Consider the following 22,975-nt stretch of genomic DNA (forward strand, 5'->3'; position numbering starts at 1 on the left):
CTGAACATCTGTTTGCTGTTCACCTGCCCTGTCATGAACAAGCTAACGCTCAGGACAAGTGCAGCATTCCTACCTAAGGTGCTGACCCCTTTACATTTAGGGCAATCCATCATTCTTTCCAATTTCTATCATCCACCTCATCTGACCAAGGAGGAGTAGAGACTGCACTATCTGAACCAAAGATGAGCTGACAGGTTTTATATCAACTGTACTAAAGACATCAAGTGTTATGACCAGCTCTTATATTGGCAACAGGAAGGGCAAGGTGCTCCAAAAGAGGCCTTTTTCCTTTTGTGCCTTAAAATATGTTATAACCTTGAACAGAAAGTCACCTAAGGGACTTCATGCCCATTGCCCCAGGGTGAAATATTCAACCTCATCATTAGTGAAGGGTGTCCATGTAACTGAGATCTTTTGAGTGGCGACATGGGCACCCCTGCGCAATTTCTCAAAGCATTTTGGAGTTAATAAGGAATGCCCATATGGCACATTGCGTATTTTAGGACTTTTCTGTATGACCATTCATACAGACCTGCCTACATGAAAGGGCAGAACCTTGAAATGTATTCAACAGGTAAGGAATCTGCAAGTTGAAGTATCCATCAGAAGAAAATGTTAAATGAAACCTTTGGTAACAATCATTTTGATTAGGTCTGGTTCCAGGGATGTTTAAAAGGTGAGTAATCTGTAGGTGAATACAGTATCCACCTGAAAGATCATTTCCAATGGTATGTAACTTTTTCTTTGTGCAAATTAGAATCCTGTTTCCCATTGCAATAATACTAAAAAGCATTGTCAAAGCAAATAGGCTGTGCGAGATCCATTGGCTATGCCAATGTTTTTGTTAGAAATGTTGTACAGCAGTGAAAGCTGCCCCCTCTCTCCCCAGAATGATATAGAATGCCCCAATAAGCTGCACAGAAGGCAGAATCTGCCATGGGCTACAGATACCTTTGTACAGACTCATTTTTATTGAGTATTGTACTGCAATATATAAAGTACAGAAGAACCATCTATTCCGCTGGGAATCTGTGCAAGAAACATTTGTATTCAAGAAATTCATAACGTCATGTAAATAATGTATAGATCGTCTGTTTGGCTCTGGCATGCTCATGTATTTATAGTTTATTTACTTTATATGTAATTGACGATCTTAACCCCTTCGACGCGCATGACGGAACGGTTCCGTCATGCACGTCGGTTGGGCTGTGCTTATGACGGAACCGTTCCGTCATGGCCCCGCCCGCGCTCAGAACCTTCAGCGTGGCGCGGAAATCCGCGCCGCGCTGAAGGGGTTAAATCGACAGTGAATTGGTGTGCGTTAGATAAAATAAAAATCACAAAATAAATACTTTGGTGGTGAGAGGGATCCACTTGGCCAGGCAAGCTCCTCTATTTTGGGGGGATTACTCTGGATCTGTCATTTGGGGTTCCTTGATATCAGGCGTGGTCTGATGTTAAGGTGTTATTCAAGAGCCGAGAAGCACTTAGGCGGTTGGGGGTTGTCTAAACCTGGCCCTTTCATAAGGATTTAGTAAGGGTTACACAAGGGAGGGAGAGAGGGGAAGCTTTACTTGAGTCTAGAAGCCGCGACATGAAAGTTTAGAAGCCACACGGATTGGTCATGGTGGGCGGTGGTCTAGAAATTATTAGAGGGACTGCATGGGGGCACAGGCTGTTGCCATATGAGACAGTACCAATCTGCTAGGATCCAGGGGGCAGGCATTTCAAATACTCACACTTAATCCTGGCGGGACGCGTTAATGGTCATACAGATGGATCAGCAGAGCTGCAGTGAAGTACCGGGGATTTTAGGACCCCAGCGGTGCCAGGGGTAGCACCCTATGACTTCGTTTTCCATGTTGGCGTAGTATTATAAAATTCCACTCTCATGGTAATATAACAAAGAACTTGGCAAAGAAGCTGAAATATGAAAAGACATCTTTATTAAACTCAAATGAGTGAGACTACGTCGCACAGAAGCCTTAGCAACTGAATGAAGCAGTCTCCAGAACAAAAACCAGTCTTCCCTTTTTATACAGAATATTACGCTTTGGGCAACACCGCCCCTGTTTCACAAGTGGTCATTCACATATTTTGGCTTCAAAGAAAAGGCAGAGTCATGATGACCATCCCACATTCCAGTTAAGCCAGCCCGCAATTATTTACCCAGCAAGGCTCAGATCCCACATCAGATATCGATAGGCCCCAATAAACATGAGCATCTCCTGTTTAGAAAACAAGCCATAAAGCAGGAATAGTCAGGTGTGAAAGAGATTAGCTGGAGCCTCGTGTAGGATGAAAAGGCTTTATGGTGTGTCAAGCCCTGATGCTAATCACAGGTGGCCGAAGGACGGGGAGCTCGTGGGACCGGACTGACCTGGGGCAGCAGAGCCAAACTGCCCAGGTCACAGAGAAGTCAAAGGAAAGCACATGTGCTCTAAAAGGCCCGTATTTGCTTCATGATATGTAGCCTATGTGAGGGCAACCATAAGTTGGCCACTGCTCTAAGATGGAACCCACGTAGTGATGTATAATAACGTATACACAGTGCATTCATAGCTAAAACGTTACACAAAGCACTTGTACATACCGCATTGACCATTCGCGGTTCGCTAATACCGGGATAGACAGGGGTAGGGCCCTGCCTCCTACGCGGTCCCAAATTGCAAAGTACGACAGACCCTCCTTTTGCCCTTACATAGGCAATAACCATTCTCATACTAATCTCAGTCCAGGTCTATATTCATAAGGTCATGAAGATGTTGCTGTAGCATCATCCTATTACTTAGCAATTCTCTCTAGGGACACGTCTCCTTACACATGTAGTAGCACATAGGCCTCATATGGCAGGAAAAAAATAAGGAACACCTCTATCTGTAGTGGGTGGCATAAGATCACACACCCAACAATTAGTGATGTTCACTACTAACTAGTGTTGATGCAGAAGCTGTACAAAAGAATTGCTTACGAATTCTGATCTTTTAAGCTGCCCATGTTCAGGAAAAGGGTGAAAAGAATGCAAAGAAGCAGTAGTAGGAAAGGACATAGGTTGGGAAGCGGGTGCAGAAGTCAATTGGGTAGAGTAAAACAATCCCACCCATAAATGACAATGTCATGTTTAAAAAAACACTAGAAAACACGTTATTAAGAACATATAGGCAACGGGAGAAAGTAGTGACCACTATTAAAAATGAAATAATAATTTTTCACAACCTTAAGCAGAAAGCAAGTCCTAAAATTATCTAGTAACACCTTTAGGGCTCCTATGCATTTTATATGTTCAGGTGAAACAGTGGTGACCCTCATCAATGCTCTGAGGTGAAAATACTCTTTCCACAGAAAATGGACTTTATTCTGCTTTTACTAAACAGAATAGTACTTTAAAAAAATGCCAGCAAAACAATCAGTCTCCTTAACACCTACTCTATACAATCACACGGAAACCTCTTGTGAAACCACCTATGCCCAGAGTCCGTTCAAAAAGCCTCTCTGGCAGGCTTCTATTGTCCATCAAATCTTCTTCTGTTGTTTTCTTTTGCATGGGCCTCTTCATTCAAGCCTTACATGGGAAAAGTACTGCTTAGTTGGAGTGCCCTCCTGGCAAACACCCACAGCTCACTCGAGAGTCTCAATGTCTCAAGGCAGTGCACCTGTGTCTTTCCTCTGCTGCAGACACTACAAATAATATGCTCTTCATTGGTCATGGGCACAGATCATCTTGTGCAGACCCGGGACCATTCTCAGGATCCAACACTCATCATTCGGTGTCAGAGGACGCTCAGGCTGCTCTTTCATGGGCCCTAGAATTAGTGCCTTTTGTCAATCTTGGATCCGCCGGTGCACTGCACTTCCATTGGAGCAAAGGAAAAGAGGGGGTGTGTGTGGCCAAAAACTCAGGCCAAGGGGCTCAAGGGACTGCACACTGTCAGAGGTTACCAGCACATGACAGGCGCTCTTGTGCACTGAAATTCTGGTTCTGTGGCAAAACCAGCTCCTCCTTCTTTTCTGATGTTGAACGCCTTCTGATGAAGCAAGTGCGATGCTTTAAACAGTTCATTGTATAACAAGGGGACTGCAAACAGGTGGTCTGTGAGTTTCAAAGGAGTGGCCACACGCCATGGGACAATTTTGGTCTAGAATATACTGTCATTCTCAAAAAGCAATACAAATATAAAGACAGTAGGCAAAACAGTGTCTCTAATCTTTTCAATTTGGTTTCCGTGTGAGAGCCTCCATCATCTAAAGGTAGATAACTACACGAGAATTCTATCTAAGTGGATGTCTTCACATATGGTGGCATTGTCTAACGGGGCAAACACATTTTTTTTCTGAATGATTACATCTAGGTGTTCCTAAATTCCTTATCCAGAACAGCTCAATAGAGAAATCACATGGTACAAATTATCATGGGCATGTAGAAAACTTTCACATCAGGCGCAATATGCAATACACAGGCTAATAGTCAAATATGCAAACAAAAGACAAGAACTAGAGGGTCCTGATATTTGCATGATTAGAACACATCTGATCCCACCAAAAATTAAAGCAGCAGGAACAAAAGGGTAAAAACCACATTAAAAAATAGACATTGAAAATTCGTCATGAAAAAAAGGGTAAACGTAAGATATCTCCTATTGATATGGAAAACTTGTCTTTCTATAATATTGAGTCAGTTAACCAGTCAGGCTGGAAAACATTGAAGCAGGCCTAAGGAAAATTCTTGGAAACCAGTCTGGCCATACAAAAGGGAATTATACATAAACCTGCAGTCTGGAAGTGTGTACCTGAACAATACACCTACAATAATAAATGGGCTGACTGGTGAAAGGAATACGGAAAAGGGAATTGGAACTAGGACACAACTAAAATCCCCAATAACTAAGCATGATGCGACATTGGTCAGGGGAGAAGCAACAAAAGGAAAAAAAAAATCTATAGGAAGACCAAAAATTATTTGGGTGATAGTCAGGCATGTGACACAACACCAAGAGTACGGGTGATACACAAAGGCCAAAGTTACATACATTTTAACTCTACCGCTGGCGGCTACACCATATACGGTAATCTTAGGTAATGTTCCAGTTCCTTCTTCAGGGAAAAATGAAAACCTAGTTTTCTTTTAAGGAACAAAAGCCATAGGCTACTTAGGAAGCAAAACATCATTAACTAATGTAATATAGAAATTAGGCCACCTTGAGTCACAGATCTATAATTTCATCCTTGGGTCCAATCAAGGATACATAAACGTAGGGCTGCCTGTTCCTTTAAGGGAAGGGGCAGTAACGTGACTAACTACAGGTGGCACACTTCGATCCTGTATATCTTTCATTTTCCTTACCATTATAGCCAAATAGACATGCACTGGTAAAGTGTTGTCTCTCATGTTCACAGCATGAAATATCATTAGCTGTGGAATTTAGTAACCAGAACAAGTTCAACCAACTGTTGCGTAGCGATGGGCATCGTCATGACCATCCCCTCACAACACAGGTAAACTTGTAATAGTATCAAAAGCAGCAACAAAAACAACGAAAACATGCAAAAAATAATAAAAAGGCACAAAACGTCAAGCCATCAGATATACTTGCTGTATATCAAGCACAAAAAGCATAGACAAAACAATAGCATATGTAAATAAGCGGTGACACACAACACCATGTCATGTACTTTTATGCACTGTAGACCTGCAGCCCAAACCCAATATATGGGCCTGTTTAATTTGTCAGGTTTAAAATCTTTACCCTCCTTTTGACAGTAGATCACCAGGCAATGGAAATCTGCTGTCAAATATAACTTTACTGTCTCTTCTAACATACAGGACCAGCAAGAACAATTCATGATAGAACCAAATACACAAAAATAAATTTCCATTACTTAACTGTTACCCTCTTGTCAGTCCTTGCAACACCCAGCCACTTTAGTTTTACCTTTCTAAAAATAAAAATCGTTACACTGACACTCCATATTAATTTGGCACCTACAATTTCCACTGTGAAAAAGAAGTCTTAATTGGCGATACGTTCTCACTTAGGCATGTAGCCTTAAAAATTTTAGAAGTGGGCTGTATCTTATTTTCTGTCTAAGACTTAATGCAACACTTCGTTTTCTGTTAAATAACACAAATGTTTCTGTTCTGCAAAGCATTTAACATGATGTTTGGGCTTTCAAAGAAAACCCCTTTTCTATATTTTCCCTTTGGAATTAAGTTCTTTAGTTTTAGTGATGTTGTTATGGAGAAACCAGAAACCCCACCTTTAGAGGCCCGTGTAGCAAGGTCATTCTGCATTCCACAGAGGCAAGGCCCTAATTTAAACGGTCATAAATGTCAACGTGGCAGCCTACTCCATTGTTTACATTGTTTACGGGAAAACTAAAGATAGCATCTCAGCAGTGTAATGTGAGCCAGCCTCTGCAGCTCTCCTTAGCCCCCAGCTTCTGCCACTCTGAATTTGTCAAAGCCAGAAGGCCTTCCTAATTCCTCCTACCTTGCAATAATTCACTCGATTTTGTAAAATAATTTCTCCTTTTTAGGCGCTAAAAAAATTATCTCTATTCCCAGATTATTAAACTACATGTACTGTGAATAATTCACAGAACTTAATGACACGCATACCAGTTTTTAGAATAAATGCTTGTTGCAGTCCTATGCAATGGTACACATTTCATCAACCTTAAATTAATAAACTTCTCAGTAGGCCCAGCTGAAGTTAGAACCTTCAACCCTGATATTGAAACAAGCCCGTTGTACTGGCACATTGACTCATTGAATCATAAGAAGGCACAACCTGTAAATATATATCAAACCTAAATGTATGTATTTACTGAAGCCTGAGACACTTTAAAAAGTACTCTGAATGAAAGAAAATGCAGTTTAAACAGTGTTTTTACCCAAATTCGACTTTGATTTTTTTGGCATTAAAAAATGAATATCCTACAATTTTTTTGCATAATATGCATTACCAGAATGTCTATTACATAACCCATGAGTCAGGCATTGGAAATAATAACTTATACTTTATAAAAATGAGCTTGTTTGCGCCTGCGCCAAGGGAAAATTGTACACGCGAATGCTTGTCATTTTAGTAATGCAACACAACTTAAATCAAATTCTAATGCTAGGAGGTCATAGTATGAGTATTAAGCTTTATAAATATCAAAAAACGATTTTGAAAAGCACTTATTTTTTTTACAATAATTTTTCCATGATTAATAATTTTCTTTAAAAAAATCCCAATTATTCGTTTTTGTGATAATTCCATGTATAACAAGCAAGCTGCATCTCTTGCCTATCATTTTGGACACATTACCTCACAAGCCTAGGCGCATAAGCCCAACTTGAAACGCGTCACATTTTTGCGCCACTTTCATTTAAAAGGACGGTTATGCAAAATTCCACCCGTGTTTAACTGGGAAGGTGCTGGCTGAATGAACATTTCTATCAAATATACTGCAGCTGAAAAGTTTGCCTGTGAACATCTAATACAATGCATCTAAGGAAAATGCTGTACATTTATTTACTTTTGCAAAAATAGATAATTTCGTTTTTGGGGCCTTATTTATATCTACTGAATGTGTTTCTAATTTTATCCTTTAAGCATTTAACGGCAGTTTTGTATATGTTAACAAACGCTCATTCTATAAATTAAAGAGCACCATATAGCTATTTTAGCACATCACATGGTTCATTTCTGGATTTTTTCTAAGTTTCTACTTGATATTAATTAACCAGCAATTTACTTCACAGACTGAAAACATCAGAAGACCCACAAACACACATTGAGCTAATTTCAGACATAAACGAAAAGGGGGGTCAAACAGACAATACAGCGCGCTTTAGCCATTTTTCATAAATAGCGCCCTCGCAATTTACTTACAGAAGTTGCACTAATGAGAAAACCACATAGACATTTAAACACACAGTTGACTTACAAATCAATACGCATGACAGAAAGAAAGAACAGCTCACAGACTATACTTGAACCAAACCATTTGCAAATACTAGTAAGTCATATTTACAAGAAACGCTTCTCAATAGTATTCCAAAAGGCTGCATAAACAGCCCAACAGACAGATGTATGTCCAAGAAGTAGTGAATGCGCTCAATTCACTAGCTTTGCCTAGCAGAACACCACACAAAATAGTTCTGCATATCTTTATTCATAAAACTGCGCAGAACGAAGGATCCTTGGTTTGTATTATGTCATATTTTAATTCCCTGGGGGTACAAAATCACCAAGGAAGAAATATGTTTTCAAATCTAACCGATTTTAACTATGGTACCTTCCAAAGAAAGCAACACATTTTTCCATGTGAGCTTACAAACGGGCATGTCAAAAATACTGCGGAAAACGCAAGTATTATAATCAAAATGGCGCTTAAGGTATTTTTCGTACGTGCACCGTTCAACTAAACCAAATGGAGAAATATCTCCTCATTACCTGCCTACACAAATTGCAATTCGCATATCAAACCTATACAAACCAAAATTTGTGCCAACACAAATTTCACAGTTCCAAAGCTACATTTCAAACTTGCTAAGATCAGGCATCTTATAGCTCACTAATCTAGCTTCTAACTTCAAGGGTTTATCTCTACCAATATACTCGCAAATATGCGAGACCCTTGGGTATGGTAATTGCAATGACCAAATCAACAAACCAAGAAACCAACCCCTCGGCTTTGGTAATTGCGATAACCAAATCAAAGACAAAGAACCAAAGCACTTATACTTAATTCTTATTTTTACTAATCAAAAGGTTATCCAAATTCTAACTGTCAAGTTCTACATAACCAAACGTCTTTTATAATACTCACGCCAAAAAGGGTTCTAATCGGGAGTGACATCTTTTGGAGAGTCAAAGTCAGAAAGATCAGAGATATACTACTGGGCTGCAGAGACAAAGAATCCCCCAGAACCTCGGTGCTGAAAGTACCTGCTTAGTGGATTTCTGTCCTGTTCTTCCCAGTAGATTTCTGTCCTCTGACAAGATCGCTCCTCCAGATAGTCACTTGTATTGATGCCGCGCTGTCGGGCGCCAACTGAAGTACCGCGGATTTTAGGACCCCAGCGGTGCCAGGGGTAGCACCCTATGACTTCGTTTTCCATGTTGGCGTAGTATTATAAAATTCCACTCTCATGGTAATATAACAAAGAACTTGGCAAAGAAGCTGAAATATGAAAAGACATCTTTATTAAACTCAAATGAGTGAGACTACGTTGCACAGAAGCCTTAGCAACTGAATGAGGCAGTCTCCAGAACAAAAACCAGTCTTCCCTTTTTATACAGAATATTACGCTTTGGGCAACACCGCCCCTGTTTCACAAGTGGTCATTCACATATTTTGGCTTCAAAGAAAAGGCAGAGTCATGATGACCATCCCACATTCTTAGTTAAGCCAGCCCGCAATTATTTACCCAGCAAGGCTCAGATCCCACATCAGATATCGATAGGCCCCAATAAACATGAGCATCTCCTGTTTAGAAAACAAGCCATAAAGCAGGAATAGTCAGGTGTGAAAGAGATTAGCTGGAGGCTCGTGTAGGATGAAAAGGCTTTATGGTGTGTCAAGCCCTGATGCTAATCACAGGTGGCCGAAGGACGGGGAGCTCGTGGGACCGGACTGACCTGGGGCAGCGGAGCCAAACTGCCCAGGTCACAGAGAAGTCAAAGGAAAGCACATGTGCTCTAAAAGGCCCGTATTTGCTTCATGATATGTAGCCTATGTGAGGGCAACCATAAGATGGCCACCGCTCTAAGATGGAACCCACGTAGTGATGTATAATAACGTATACACAGTGCATTCATAGCTAAAACGTTACACAAAGCACTTGTACATACCGCATTGACCATTCGCGGTTCGCTAATACCGGGATAGACAGGGGTAGGGCCCTGCCTCCTACGCGGTCCCTAATTGCAAAGTACGACAGCAGAACGATTGGATCCCCATGTTTGTGTACAGAAGAATGCAGCCAAATGCAATCAATGAAGGGGTAAAAACAGGGGTCACCACTAGCAGAATCAGAGGTGAAATACAGATGGCCTAAAACAGACGCATGTACTGACACACTAATGCTACTTCATACAGACACGTGAATACAAACTTCACAGACAGACATACAAGGCCAGCAGAGATGACAGAAAAACAGTTACAGACACAAAAGCACAAACTGTAGACACACGTCTGTAAAGACGGAGTAAAGATGCAAAACATTACAGAAAACATGTGCAATGTTATCTACTGCAGACATTTTCTTGCAATGTCCAGTCTGCTCCGGGGGTGAAGTAGAGGAACTGCAGAGACATTCACTCAAAGGTGTCGAAAGGTAGAAAAAGAGTGCCTGCCCTGCACGAATCTGCAGTGGTAGGACACTGTCTACTGGAATCAGTACTTGGTCTAGGCTCCACGGCAGGATGAAGACTCGAAGCCCAGGAGGAAGACTGAGGCAAGGAGGAGGTGCTGACCAATAGTAAGCAAGGAAAAGAGTTTCAGGTGGTAACTCCTCTCTCATACTGTCAGTTTGTGACTCCTCTTACTTAGTCAAGTCCTGGTCCATGTCTGTTAGACTCTGGTTATACAATCAATCAATCAGCCAGCCAGCCCCACTCACTCTATAGCATTTTTCTTCTCTTTTTGTCGCACATTCTGTTCTAGTGAGCTACTCCAGTGGTACGAGTTGAAAGATATTTCACTTTGTCTACATATAACAACCAACCCAAAGTACCAACAACAACAGCAGGTGGTGGAGCACACTATCATTTTCTTCTAGTTTGTTTGTCTCCCTTTTGGCCTCCATTTGCCTCAACAGTCTTCTCAATAAGAGTGTTATTGTTGTCTGAAACAGGAAATCAACAGGTAACATAACTGGAGCATGTTTTTATCGAAATATGCATAAAAAACTAAGCCGCTATTTTTGTTGTTTATTAAGAAGGGGATTTCTTTGCAATAATACATTCTTATTTGGCAGCCATTTGCCAAAATCTAATGAATAAATTACATTTGTTCTCATGTTGATACGTTCTGCAGTTCTAATTCAGTCAACGCGTTGTCATTTTCATTTACAGGATTTGTACATGTTATTGAAACACGAAAAATCCTAGACTTGAGGATTGATTTGAAGCCTTCATACCTCGTTCTTCCAAAGACCGGTTTCTACCATGATAACTCTGACCTTGTGATCTTGGACTTTGGAAGTTTGAAAGTAAGGATCCACATTTTAGCATTAGAAAGTACAGAATTACTGTATTTAGCTGATCAAAATGCATGTCACACTATAATGAGATTAAATGAAGCTTATGTGTAAAGTAAAAGTTTTGCACAGTTACTGCTCCTCATTTATCTTATATATGCCTAAAGCCTATGTAGATGAAATACAAGGCATTTGGACAGTAAATTATAAGCTAATTACATTGAGACAAGCATTTATTATTACTCGATTGTATACATTTTATTGACTTCAAAGAATAAAAAGCAGAGTTTGCCCTTCCTAGTTTTAAACTGCAATCCTACAGGTTAAGTGCATCTCTGCTGTAGACAGGTCAAACGTGTTAAACCCTGGACCTGGCATTTACTGAAACTTTCTACTGAATAACGTTGAGACGAAACATGTTAGTGTTTCAGTACTGAGGTTGCAGAACAAGCTATAAATCAGGACAGAGTTGCTTTGTGAAGATTGGGTAGGTGTGTCAGTAGTAGGATTGCATGAGGGCTGTTACTAGTCGTATGGACCTGCTTTGCGATTGGTGATGCTTAAATCTAATTTAATCCTGCTGTATCTTTGGTTCGGATTAAGCTTCTATGAATTGAGTTACGAACACCGTTTTTAAAATGTTCACAATATCACCATACTAGCCACCCCTAAACCCTCATCTAAACCTTGTGTACCTGAACACCCTACAAGCCCCCAGTTGCAGCATATTTCTTAGTTGAATATACCACATAGATTTTTAGGAAAACTAGTCTCGCACCTCCAACCCGCTCGCCCTATCGCACTAAGATTCACCCCTACTTGTATTGCAATACAACAGCAATAAGCCAACATAAGAGAGGAGGAGTAGGATAGAGTTTCCCCAAGGGGGAGGGATGAGAAAACAGAATTGTAACAGAATTAGGAATATGGTGCTGCTTACCTGCCATCAGTGTCGTAACAGGATGTGAGCCCCCCCCCCCCTGCATAATACCCAGAAGGGGCCCCTCACACTAACATCAGTAGGGGCTGAGCGTCCCCCTCCAGTATGGGTAAGTCTGCCCCCCCCCTGCACCAGGGGGGACTTTATGCCCCAGCCTGCCATCTAGCAGGAGGCCGGGCACCTAATGGAGGATGCCTCCAACAAATTACGAATAGCACCTGAATGCCAGTGTTCTCTCAGATGTAATCTGAAAGAGACATCTAGCCACAGATTCCTTACTTTAGAAACTTCCCCAGGCACAAGACTGAATCCAGATTTTTTTTCCATAGCACATTCGTGCAGCTGTAGAGGGCACCACATGATTCCATATCGATGTTGTCCACCGGATGTGATTTTTTTTTTTTTTTTTTAATTATTGTACAGTTTTATTCAGCTTGTTTGGCCTGCCTTGGGCAACCAACTCTTTTAGGGAGAAAATGAAGGGTGGCAGTAAGACGTACAGTCAAAGCAGTCTCTAGTCCAGTCCCAGGCTCTATGGGCAAACTGGCCTGGACATTAATGGAATGGTCCTGATGCAAGGGATACACTGTGCTGAAGATGCTCATCCGGGACAATGGGGCCTTTCTAGGGCCACCCTTCAGTCCGTGAACACAGTGGGGTGACTTTGACCACAGAGATCAATGTCCCTAGAAGTCCAGGTGAAGTCAAGCCTAAAAACAGTTGCCCCTGGTCTACAAGCCTACAGTCACAGTGAAACCAGCAGTTCTCTTTACCTGTGGCTAGTATCTGTCTTTTGCGACCAAACTGCACTTTGATGATTCTCCTGTGTTCACCAGTCTCAGGTGCAACCTTTGAGCATCGTGGTCGGTCTCCTGGCCTGTGCTTTGGTGGTCAGTGGCGATCAAGCGATTGTGGTTACCAATTTGCCAAGGTGGCTTCCTCATCTTTTGTGGCCCTGGTGCTGTAACATTTAGTCAGCCAACTTGGAGTTCACCTCTTCCGTCTGGGGCTCAGGGGATGACTTCTCTTCGAGCAGCACACCCTGTGGTGGCTGGTGACATTTGAAAGTGATGGGGCATAAACTTTCTGTCGGAGTCCACTGTGGCGAGTGAGCCCAAACATCTTAAGGGGGGGTTCTTGGGGGTTCTCCCTCTGAGAAAATTCCGAAAAAAGAGTGGGTAAATGGTGCATTTTCAAGCAAATTTGAGAAGCAAGTAGGTTAATAAAGCAATTGTGAAAGTGCAGTTATTACATTAATAAAATGGCATCAGATAAAATGCTATCAGGTCATTGGGAACATAAACCTCGCCAAGAGTCGCCTGCTTCTTGTCTGCCTTATCTGTTTAATAAGGTCAGTGTGCCGAGAATATAAACTCTAAGACTGATCTGTCTGATTAATCTTTATGAAACAGCAAAAGATCTCTGAATACTCATTTTCCATGAGTCTATAAATAAACTGCCACAAATGGTACAGATAAATGCAACGGCAGCACCACCCCGCACTGCATACAAACTGTTTTAATTCACTTGAGACATCTTTACTACTCTTTCTCCTGCCTTCTCCTGTGCTCCTCTCTGCCTTCCTGCCTTTCCCTCTGAGCTTCGCAGCCTTCCTCGCTGTAGTAATGCACTTTCTTCTGAAGTGCATTTGCTAGAGGTCCATTCTCCCACTCGCTGCACCCCCTACTCCATTTAACTGTTCAGTGGTCTCCTCCTGCCTGTTGTGACACTCACAGCCCAGGCTGTGATTTGGAGTTCACTGACCATCTTAAATTAGAAAAAAATGATTTGATTTTAAAAGTAAAATCGAGAAACGCACCATTATATAGTAAGTATACATGATAAAGTTATATACAAATACAGTTTTATAAAAGTATTAACACGGTGAGTTTAAAATAAAAAACCATTACTAGTACTATGTGTTCCATAATATTGTTGTGAGAAAATGTGTTGCTTGATACACTTGCAATAGATATTTGTCAGTGTGTTAATATAAGTGTAATAGAAGCTTAAATGTGAGCTGCTAAGGTAACTAATTGGATCTATAATGCAATTGCAACACAAGAGGGACAATGGAGACCACATTTCTCATTTCCACCTCTGGTGAAAGAAGTCAGGAAAACTCCAACAAGTGTGCTCCTGGGAGTTTCCTGCTGTCACAGGCAGCCTCCTCCAGGACACAGGCCGTGCAGCGAGACCACCGTTACTGTCCTTCGCCCCCTGGCCTGCTGGGTTTAATTGAAGATGATCAAAGACACTTGTAAACCCCTGCCATCCTCCAGAAGAGTGACACCTGGACTGGCGCTGGAGTCCTCGGGGTCGGGCATGCCAATGATGCCATTTTGGCTCGTCCCCAATGGGCGATGTCTGTTATCACGCTGCACTGCCCTTTAGTAAGCAGTGTTCTGCGCCGATCACTGCGCTCTACCACTCAGCAATGCGCTCTCAGATGATGAGAGTCCTGCCAAGTGAAGTACGGTGACCACTGTGCTCCGCCCTGACTGCTGAACACTCATCAGTCGCTGCGCTCTCAATCAATCAATCAGTACATTTTTAGAGTGCCCTACTCACCCGTGAGGGTTTCACGGCGCTGAGGGTGGGGGGGGGGTGCTGCTACTGCTCGGACAGCCAGATCTTGAAGTGTCTCCTGAAGGTGAGAAGGTCTTGGGTCAGTCGGAGGTGGGTGGAAAGGGAGTTCCAGGTCTTGGCGGCGAGGTAGGAGAAAGATCTGCCGCCTGTTGTTGTTCTCCTGGTGTGTGGTACTGTGGCGAGGGCGAGGCTGGCTGAGCGGAGTTGGCGAGTCGGGCGTAGAACAAGAGGCGTTTGTTGAGGTATTCGGGTCCGGCGTTGTGGAGCGCTTTGTGTGCATGGGTGAGGAGCTTGAACGTGATCCTCTTGTTGACAGGGAGCCAGTGCAGTTCTCTCAGGTGGGCGGTGATGTGGCTGTGGCGGGGGATGTCCAGGATGAGGCGGGCGGAGGCATTCTGTATGCGTTGCAGTCTTTTCTGTAGCTTGGCCGTTGGCCCTGCATAGAGTGCGTTGCCATAGTTGAGCCGGCTTGTGACGAGGGCTTGGGTGACAGTCCTCCTTGTTTCCGTGGGAATCCATTTGAAGATCTTTCGTAGCATGCGGAGGGTGTTGAAGCAGGAGGAGGAGATGGCGTTGACTTGCTTGGTCCTAGTGAGCGATGAGTCCAGGACGAACCCTAGGTTGCGTGCATGGTCGGTGGGTGTCGGTGCTGTGCCCAGGGCGGCGGGCCACCGGGAGTCATTCCAGGAGGAGGGGGATGGTCCATGGATGAGGACCTCAGTCTTGTCTGTGTTCAGTTTCAGGCAGCTGATCTTCATCCATTCGGCGACGGCCCTCATTCCTTCTTAGAAGTTGGATTTGGCGGTGACTGGGTCTCTGGTCAGGGAGAGGATCAGCTGGGTGTCGTCTGCGTAGGAGATGATGTTGAGGTCGTGTGCGCGGACGATGTCGGCGAGGGGGCTCATCTTGGTGGCCTCTGAGTGGAACGGGGGTAGGCAGACTCTCTGGGTTCTGTCGGTGAGGAAGGAGGAGATCCAGTCCAGGGCCTTTCCCTGGATCCCTGTGTTGTGGAGATGTGTTTTTAGGGTGCGGTGGCAGACCGTGTTGAAGGCATCCGAGAGGTCTAGGAGGATGAGGGTTGCGGTTTCTCCGTTGTCGAGCAGGGTTCTGAAGTCGGCGATGAGGGCGGTTTCGGTGCTGTGGTTGCTGCGGAAGCCAGACTGGGACGGGTCGAGGGAGCCATTGGTTTCGAGGAAGTTGGTCAGTTGCTTGTTGACTGCTTTCTCGGTGACCTTCGCCGGGAAGGGGAGCAGGGAGATGGGCCAGAAATTCTTGAGGTCCTTGGGGTCTGCTGTTGGCTTCTTAAGGAGGGCGTTGATTTCAGCGTGTTTCCAACTCTCAGGGAAGGTGGCAGATTTGAAGGAGCTGTGAAGAGGATGTCTCGGAGGTGGGGTGCGATGATGGTGTCTGCTTTGTTGAAGATGTGGTGAGGGCAGGGGTCGGATGGAGAGCCGGAGTGGATGGTGTTCATGATCTGGGTGACGTCTTCGGTGATGACGGGGGTCCAGCAACTGAGGAGGGCGGTGGTGGGCGTTGGTTCTGCGGCTGGTGGAGGCGTCTGGTTTGCGAAGCTGTCCTGTATGTCGGCGATCTTGCGGTGGAAGAAGGCCACGAGGGAGTCGCAGAGGTCCTGTGAGGGGGGATGTCGTTGGAGTTGGAGCTTGGGTTGGAGAGTTCCTTCACGATGCTGAAGAGCTCCTTGCTGTTGTGTGCGTTGTTGTCTATGCGCTCTCTGAAGGCCGTTCTCTTGGCGATGCGGATGAGCTGGTGGTGCTTGCGTGTGGCGGTCTTGAGGGCCTTGAGGTTTTCCGCAGTCCGTTCTTGGCGCCAGGCTTTCTCTAGAGTTTGGCAGTTTTTTTTGGAGTCTGTGGAAATATGGATTTTTATGATCAGTTATGTCCCCTATCTTGGACCCCAACGGTTTCATGTATGAATCACAAGTACATGTATGCTCCCTCCAGTTCCAGTTATGAAGACGCAAACCCATGTGCGTCCACCGTCAACATGTCCTCTTTCAGATCCGCCATGAATAGGCCGGATATTCCATTCCTAAGTATGAAAGGCCACCGGCTTTATATGGTTCACTTATGCCATTTTTCAGTCCAGGCAAGTAGGCCCGGATTCTGTCATCAAGCTTTTCTTGCTTTCTGCCTCTGAAGCTCCAGTCTGAGCCTGCATCTGTGACCATGAACTTTGTCTCATTCCCTGCGCGGCTCACGAAGCTTGTTGCCTGCCAAGAAACTGTATTTTACCTTCGAAATTATCTGCTCCGTTCCCTGCCCGATGCATTCCTGTCTAGTAGTTTAAGTAAACATTCTTCCAGCTACCGAGCAAAGGCCCGGTTTCTCTGTCTTCATGCAAGTAATTCATAGCCCTGTTACCATGGAATATTCCTACCCCCTCGCATCTAGTGTAGACACTTAGACGCTTGTACACGCACTAACAGTCAGTATAGTCAGTATAGAATAAGATTCTACTCTAAGAGACCTCTCTTTTGGATAACATAGTTCTTTAAACATAGGATGTTAGATATGATTTGGGATTAGGTTGACTTGACCCTCCAGACTTCTGTCGCCACATGTAGAGCTAAATGTCAAGTCCCCTTCACCCCCTAGTCGCACGTCAATCACACGTCATACTGCTGCGCGCGCATTTCTGCCAAGTATTTCTGCTGACATTGCGAAATTATTTCATAGGTCCACCCATATGTGACATCATAACCAATGACGTTTTCCTTGTTACACCCAATTACGCCTCCTTCATCTACGTATGTAAAATGTTATCTTTGCTATCAATTGTTACGCCTCTTGCATTGGCCTCACTGTAATGCCTATTGTATAAAAATGAATAATTATCAATAATGTATGTACTTCACTTCCTGAACCTTCGTGGTGATGGAACCTGGAGCAACCGATTATAATCGACCATTGGAATAAAGCCCATTCCGAACCTCTAATACCACGGATTCTGCCTCTTATTTACTGAGCTATTTTATTATGTTTCTGTATCAAATTAAGTCCCGGTAATTAAATTATTTACCACATGAATGGCGCCCGAACAGGGACACTTTCTCATCTCACGCGCCGGTGGTGCGTTGCAGGCCCGGTCTCCTGCCACAGCTGGACGGACAACAACGCGTACCAGCAGGATTTCCTGTATCTCCCTCCGGTCAAGCGGGGGCGACTGAGGCTGCGATCAACACCCAGACGAGGCGGTGAGAAGTGCGAAGTATCCCGACCAGAGCCTAGCTGAGAGAGCAAGATCCGAGGTATACAGAGGCCCACCAGTTTCCGAAGTCCCGAGTCCAGTTTCCGAAGTGTTCGAGTCGAGTCCAGTCCGGTTCAAGTTCAGTTCAGTTTCCGAGGCCTTCCGTTCCGAGCTACCCGGTGAGTACCATTACTGGGGAGGCGTTCTGGCGTGCACATAAGTTGTGCCGGTCCAGACGGGTTTGGGTACACAAATCCGGTCTGCACTGTTTCAGCAGTGTATCTGTACTGTTTAGCAGTATATCTAGTATATCAAGTATATAAATTCAGAATAATTCAGTTCAAGTCGAGTATTATGTTTAGTGATTAAGTTTTCCTTAGATCGTCACCATCATTGTTGCTCAGTTAAATGTTAAATGTTAAATGTTTTTAGTACGTTCTGCATATTGTGGTATGAATGACTGTTCATTATTGTGATTACTGTATTAAGTTTGTTCAAGATCAAGTATCAGATCAGTTTTCAATATGCCGCTCTTTTCGAAATTAAGACAGATCACAACTAGAAAAGGGGTACTCGAAGAAGCTGTTCCTATTCCTCCTAGGGACACTCCAGGGTACTTCATGTATCATAAACACGGCTTAGACGCTATATTATTTCTTGATTTATGGGTAGACTACACTAAGGAATTACCAGAAAGTCAGAGGTGGCCCGCGGCTGGGACCTGGGATGCAGAGTGCATCGTGAAAGTAGAGGAAGAATTATGGAAAAAGAAAGCTAGACAATCACAGAAAGACGCCATTGAATTATGGCGTAAAGAATCGTATAGACGTACAGAAAAAGCACGTAGACAGGAAGAGAAGAGTAAAGAGAATTCAAATGAAGTCCGAGAAAATCTATTAATTGAAGAAGGTACACGAGTGAAATCAGAACAAGTAGACAGACAAAGAAATGCCCTTATGAAGGGTATGTATCCCCTTCTGACCGAGGGATTACCTAAGGCTACTCCGGGGATACCAAAAGACTTGCCACCCCCATTATTTCCAATAAAGATACATCCCAAGGGGCATCCTAGAACCGCAGAAGATGTTTTTCTTTCCTCATATTTAGATGACGCAGCTCCCGAGTATGCTAACCCCGCCCCAAATAGACCGCTGGCCGGGGAGGTTCAACGCCAAGATCCTGTATCTGTATCTCTACAGCACCAAATCCTGACACAAGTTCCGGCAAGCACATCTGTTTCCACATCTGTTCCTACAGCTACTTCCATAGCTGTGTCCACACCTATAGTTGCTGTATCGCGTTCAACGAATCCTTTCACGCCCGATACCCCAGATGGGGCTACGGGAGGTGCTACCAACATTTTTTCTACGCCACCCAGAATAAATAAACTTACTTTTCAAGAATCTGCACATTCACGTACCCCCAAACTCATAAATGCCCGTACGCTTAAGGAACTTCTTATAGATTGTAGATATGACCCTGTGCCCGGAAAAGAGGACGAAATGACCCTGGCATCATTACGTATCAGACGAGCCGCGGTGTATTTAGGGAAGTTACCAGGAATGACTATGCATCTAGATAATATATACCATTTTGTCCAAACAGGGCGAGATTCTGAATGTATTAACAGAGCTATGGAATACCAGAAAGTGGAAATACAGGGGGAACTGTTACGTTTCCTCATAAATTGTGTGATCAGAAATCAAGACCGACCGGGGGTAGACCCGGAAGCAATGCAAATTCTTACCAGATGGAGCCAGAATATATCAGAAGGGAGACATGATAAGCAAAACTGTATAATAGCCATGTGCCGAAAGATCCGTAAAGAAATAGAACGCCTACACGAAGAAAGATTAGCGGTAGACCAGTTTGAACAAAATGAGGAGGAGGAAGGATCAGGACTGCCCACAGGACAGTCAGAAACTATAGCCTATGTAGGTAGAGGAAGATCTTGTAATAGTACTAGATGTCTTACTGACCCGATACGTCCGATATGTCTAGAAAATAACAGGAATTTTCAAACACCTATAATAAATATAAGGTCCCCCGAGCATTCGTTCCAAACCACTGACAAATTACTGCGAGAACGAAGGGGTTATCATTTTCTCGATTCTATGGATGAACAAGAATTAGCCAGGTCAGCCGTTCGTTGGGTTGACAGTCCCGGAAAGTATGATGATGATACAGTAGCACACACATTTTTGAATCTCACCCCAGATGAACAGCGTTTAGCTGGGATTTATATGATTCAACAACTTCTTATACTATATAAAAGCCAACATTCAGATCCTGGTCCCTTACCTGATATATTGACTGAATTACTCACGAATAGATGGAGAGGTTCAGGTACTAAGCTAATTAAAGAAATACTAGAATCAAGAAAGCAGTACATTCTTTTTATATGCCCAGAACATGTCTCACTGCCCATTAAGGAAAGAACCACGTATTACATGGACAGACAGAATCCCTTACGAGAAGTACACCCAATAAAAGGCGAGGACAATGAGTTTAAACGTGTTTGTATATACGCCCATATCGAAAATAGAATTGTTAGAAATGAAGAAAGTGGTACCCAGTCATGACAAAGACCCAGCGGGTTTCCACCGAGAAATTAAAGACATGTTACTCATGGGAGAGTATACCTATCCCGACATTATGACCATATTAAAGGTATTGATGCCTGCTGGCATTTATGAAAAACTCAAGGAAAAAGAGTGGGAGGTGGGAGACCAAAAGATAGACTGGACAGCATTAGAAAATGAAGAAAAGGCCCGAGGTCCAGGTTCGGGGCTTGGGGACAAAACTAAAGCACTACCAGGTTTACTAGTACAGGTACTGCCACGTTTATTAACCACGAAAAAGGAAGATTGGGGTGCAATTTCAGCCTGTAAACAAAAGCAAGATGAAGACACTAGTGATTTCTATGCACGATTTGAAAAATGTTTTGGTATAAATAGTGGCATAAAAGCAAGTAGCGAATCATACCCACATCTGTTTGTGACAAAATTAGTTGAAAATTCCTTGCCCCAAGTGAAGAATAGAGTATTAAAATTCGAGAGTACCTGGCAAGGTAACACCCCATCACAAATGTTACAAATGTTACAGTATCATCACAATAGAATTAGAGAGGAACAAGATCATGAACAAAGACGCATGAAAGACACGAAAATGAAAATGCTAGTCTCCCAGACAGTTCCAGCTGAAGGACATAAAAAGGGTACGACACATTCCGGTGATTCAGCAGGACCTGTAAAAGGGACATGCAACTATTGTAAACAACCAGGTCATTATGTACACGATTGTCCAGTCCTGAAGCGTAATATCGCCACAGGTATTACAAAAGAAAGACCACGGCCACTTAGACAGGATCAGAATGAACAAGGAGCCTTGCAGCATGCACAGTCCATGCCAGCTCCACAACAGTCTATACAGTTTGTGCCAGCTGCACCTGCGCTGCCTGTTGCTGCCACGCAAACCACGACAGCTGTACCAGACCGCACAGTATGACTATCCTGATTACCAACGATATGCATGAAACAGCCTAGAGAAGGAAGTTGACTTACCCCTTATCGAGGTCCCTGTAGACCAAGAAGGACCTTATGTACATAGTGAATTATTAGGTCAAGATAGAAAATTTTTACTTGATACAGGGGCAAGTCGAACAACCATAAAACGTAGTGAAGTTCCAGGGGCACCCCTCTCAGGCTCACAGAATATTTCCCTTGGTTTTTCAGGAAAACCTATTGTTAATGAAGTATCACAGCCTCTTCTACTTACGATAGGACCTTTGACCCGAACTACAGATTTATTGCTCACTAAATCCTGTCCAGAAAACTTGTTAGGTATAAAAACACTGAAAGCTCTAGGAGCTATAATATGTTGTTCTCCGGAAGGAGTAAGATTGTTTTTACGTGATTTCAAAGGTCACTATGTGTCTAGAGACATGGATCCCCGACTGCAGACTTTACCTACACATCTATGGGCACAAGGCCCTACTGATGTTGGTTGCATGAATATTACACCATATCGAGTTACACTAAAGGCAGGAGTGGTACTACCACGAATGCGACAATACAAGTTACCACCAGATGCTGTAGTGGCTTTACTACAAATCATTGACGAGCTCATTGCCCAAGGAGTGGTTGTAGAAACAGACTCCAATGTATGTAATTCACCGATAATTCCGATTCTTAAACGAACAGATCCGAAGGCCTCGCCAGTATATCGATTGGTTATTGATTTGCGCGAATTGAACAAATGCATTGTGCCACAATTCCCTGTGGTCCCAGATATCTCGTCATTACTGACAGCTATTGATTCCGAAGCAACATTCTTTACTGTAATTGATCTCAAAAATGCCTTTTTCAGCGTCCCAATAGATCCGGAAAGCCAATATTTGTTCGGATTTAGTTTAAATGGACGTAGCTTCAAATTCTCACGCGCACCTCAAGGATTTACAGAAAGCCCCAGCATCTATAGCCAAGCACTGAAACGAGAACTCGACAGTATCCACATGCCAGTTAACACTGCCTTGCTTCAATATGTCGATGATCTGCTGATCACCGCTAGAAGCGAACCCGAATGTGAGAAAGCATCACTGACAGTTTTACGATTTCTAGCCGAAAAGGGGCACAAGGTGTCCCCTTCTAAGCTGCAATTCTGTGTCCAGCGAGTTGTTTATCTTGGACACTCGCTGTCCAAGGAGGGAAGGCAGCTTACACCCGACCGCATTCAGTTAATAGCTAACATGCCAATACCCAAGACACAAAAGGAGGTGCGGGCTTTTTTAGGCCTCACTTCATATTGTAGGCAGTGGATCCCTCAGTATGCATTTCTAGCAAAACCACTCATTCAGTTGACAACACAGGAGGCAGCCACATCGACTGTTCTCCCTTGGACTCAGGAACATACACAAGCTTTTGAAAGCTTAAAGAAAGCTCTATGCCAAGCACCTGTTTTAGCAACACCATGTTACAGAAAACATTTTACACTCTTTGTTACAGAACGAGAAGGTACTGCTTTGTCAGTACTCACACAGGAACAAGCAG

The 22,975-nt window shown here is 43.5% G+C and overlaps 1 protein-coding gene across 1 annotated transcript in view; it reads left to right on the forward strand.

Moving 5' to 3' along the window:
* Positions 1-22,975, forward strand: part of VPS13C (vacuolar protein sorting 13 homolog C) — a 2,873,871-nt gene that overhangs the window by 624,147 nt on the left and 2,226,749 nt on the right. The window contains exon 20 of the mRNA XM_085648297.1: positions 11,067-11,203. Coding sequence (XP_085504423.1) covers positions 11,067-11,203 — 137 coding nt within the window. The remainder of the gene's footprint in view (positions 1-11,066; positions 11,204-22,975) is intronic.

The sequence above is a fragment of the Triturus cristatus genome, chromosome 3_2 (assembly GCF_964204655.1).
Source record: "Triturus cristatus chromosome 3_2, aTriCri1.1, whole genome shotgun sequence".
Taxonomy (NCBI): Eukaryota; Metazoa; Chordata; class Amphibia; order Caudata; family Salamandridae; genus Triturus; species Triturus cristatus.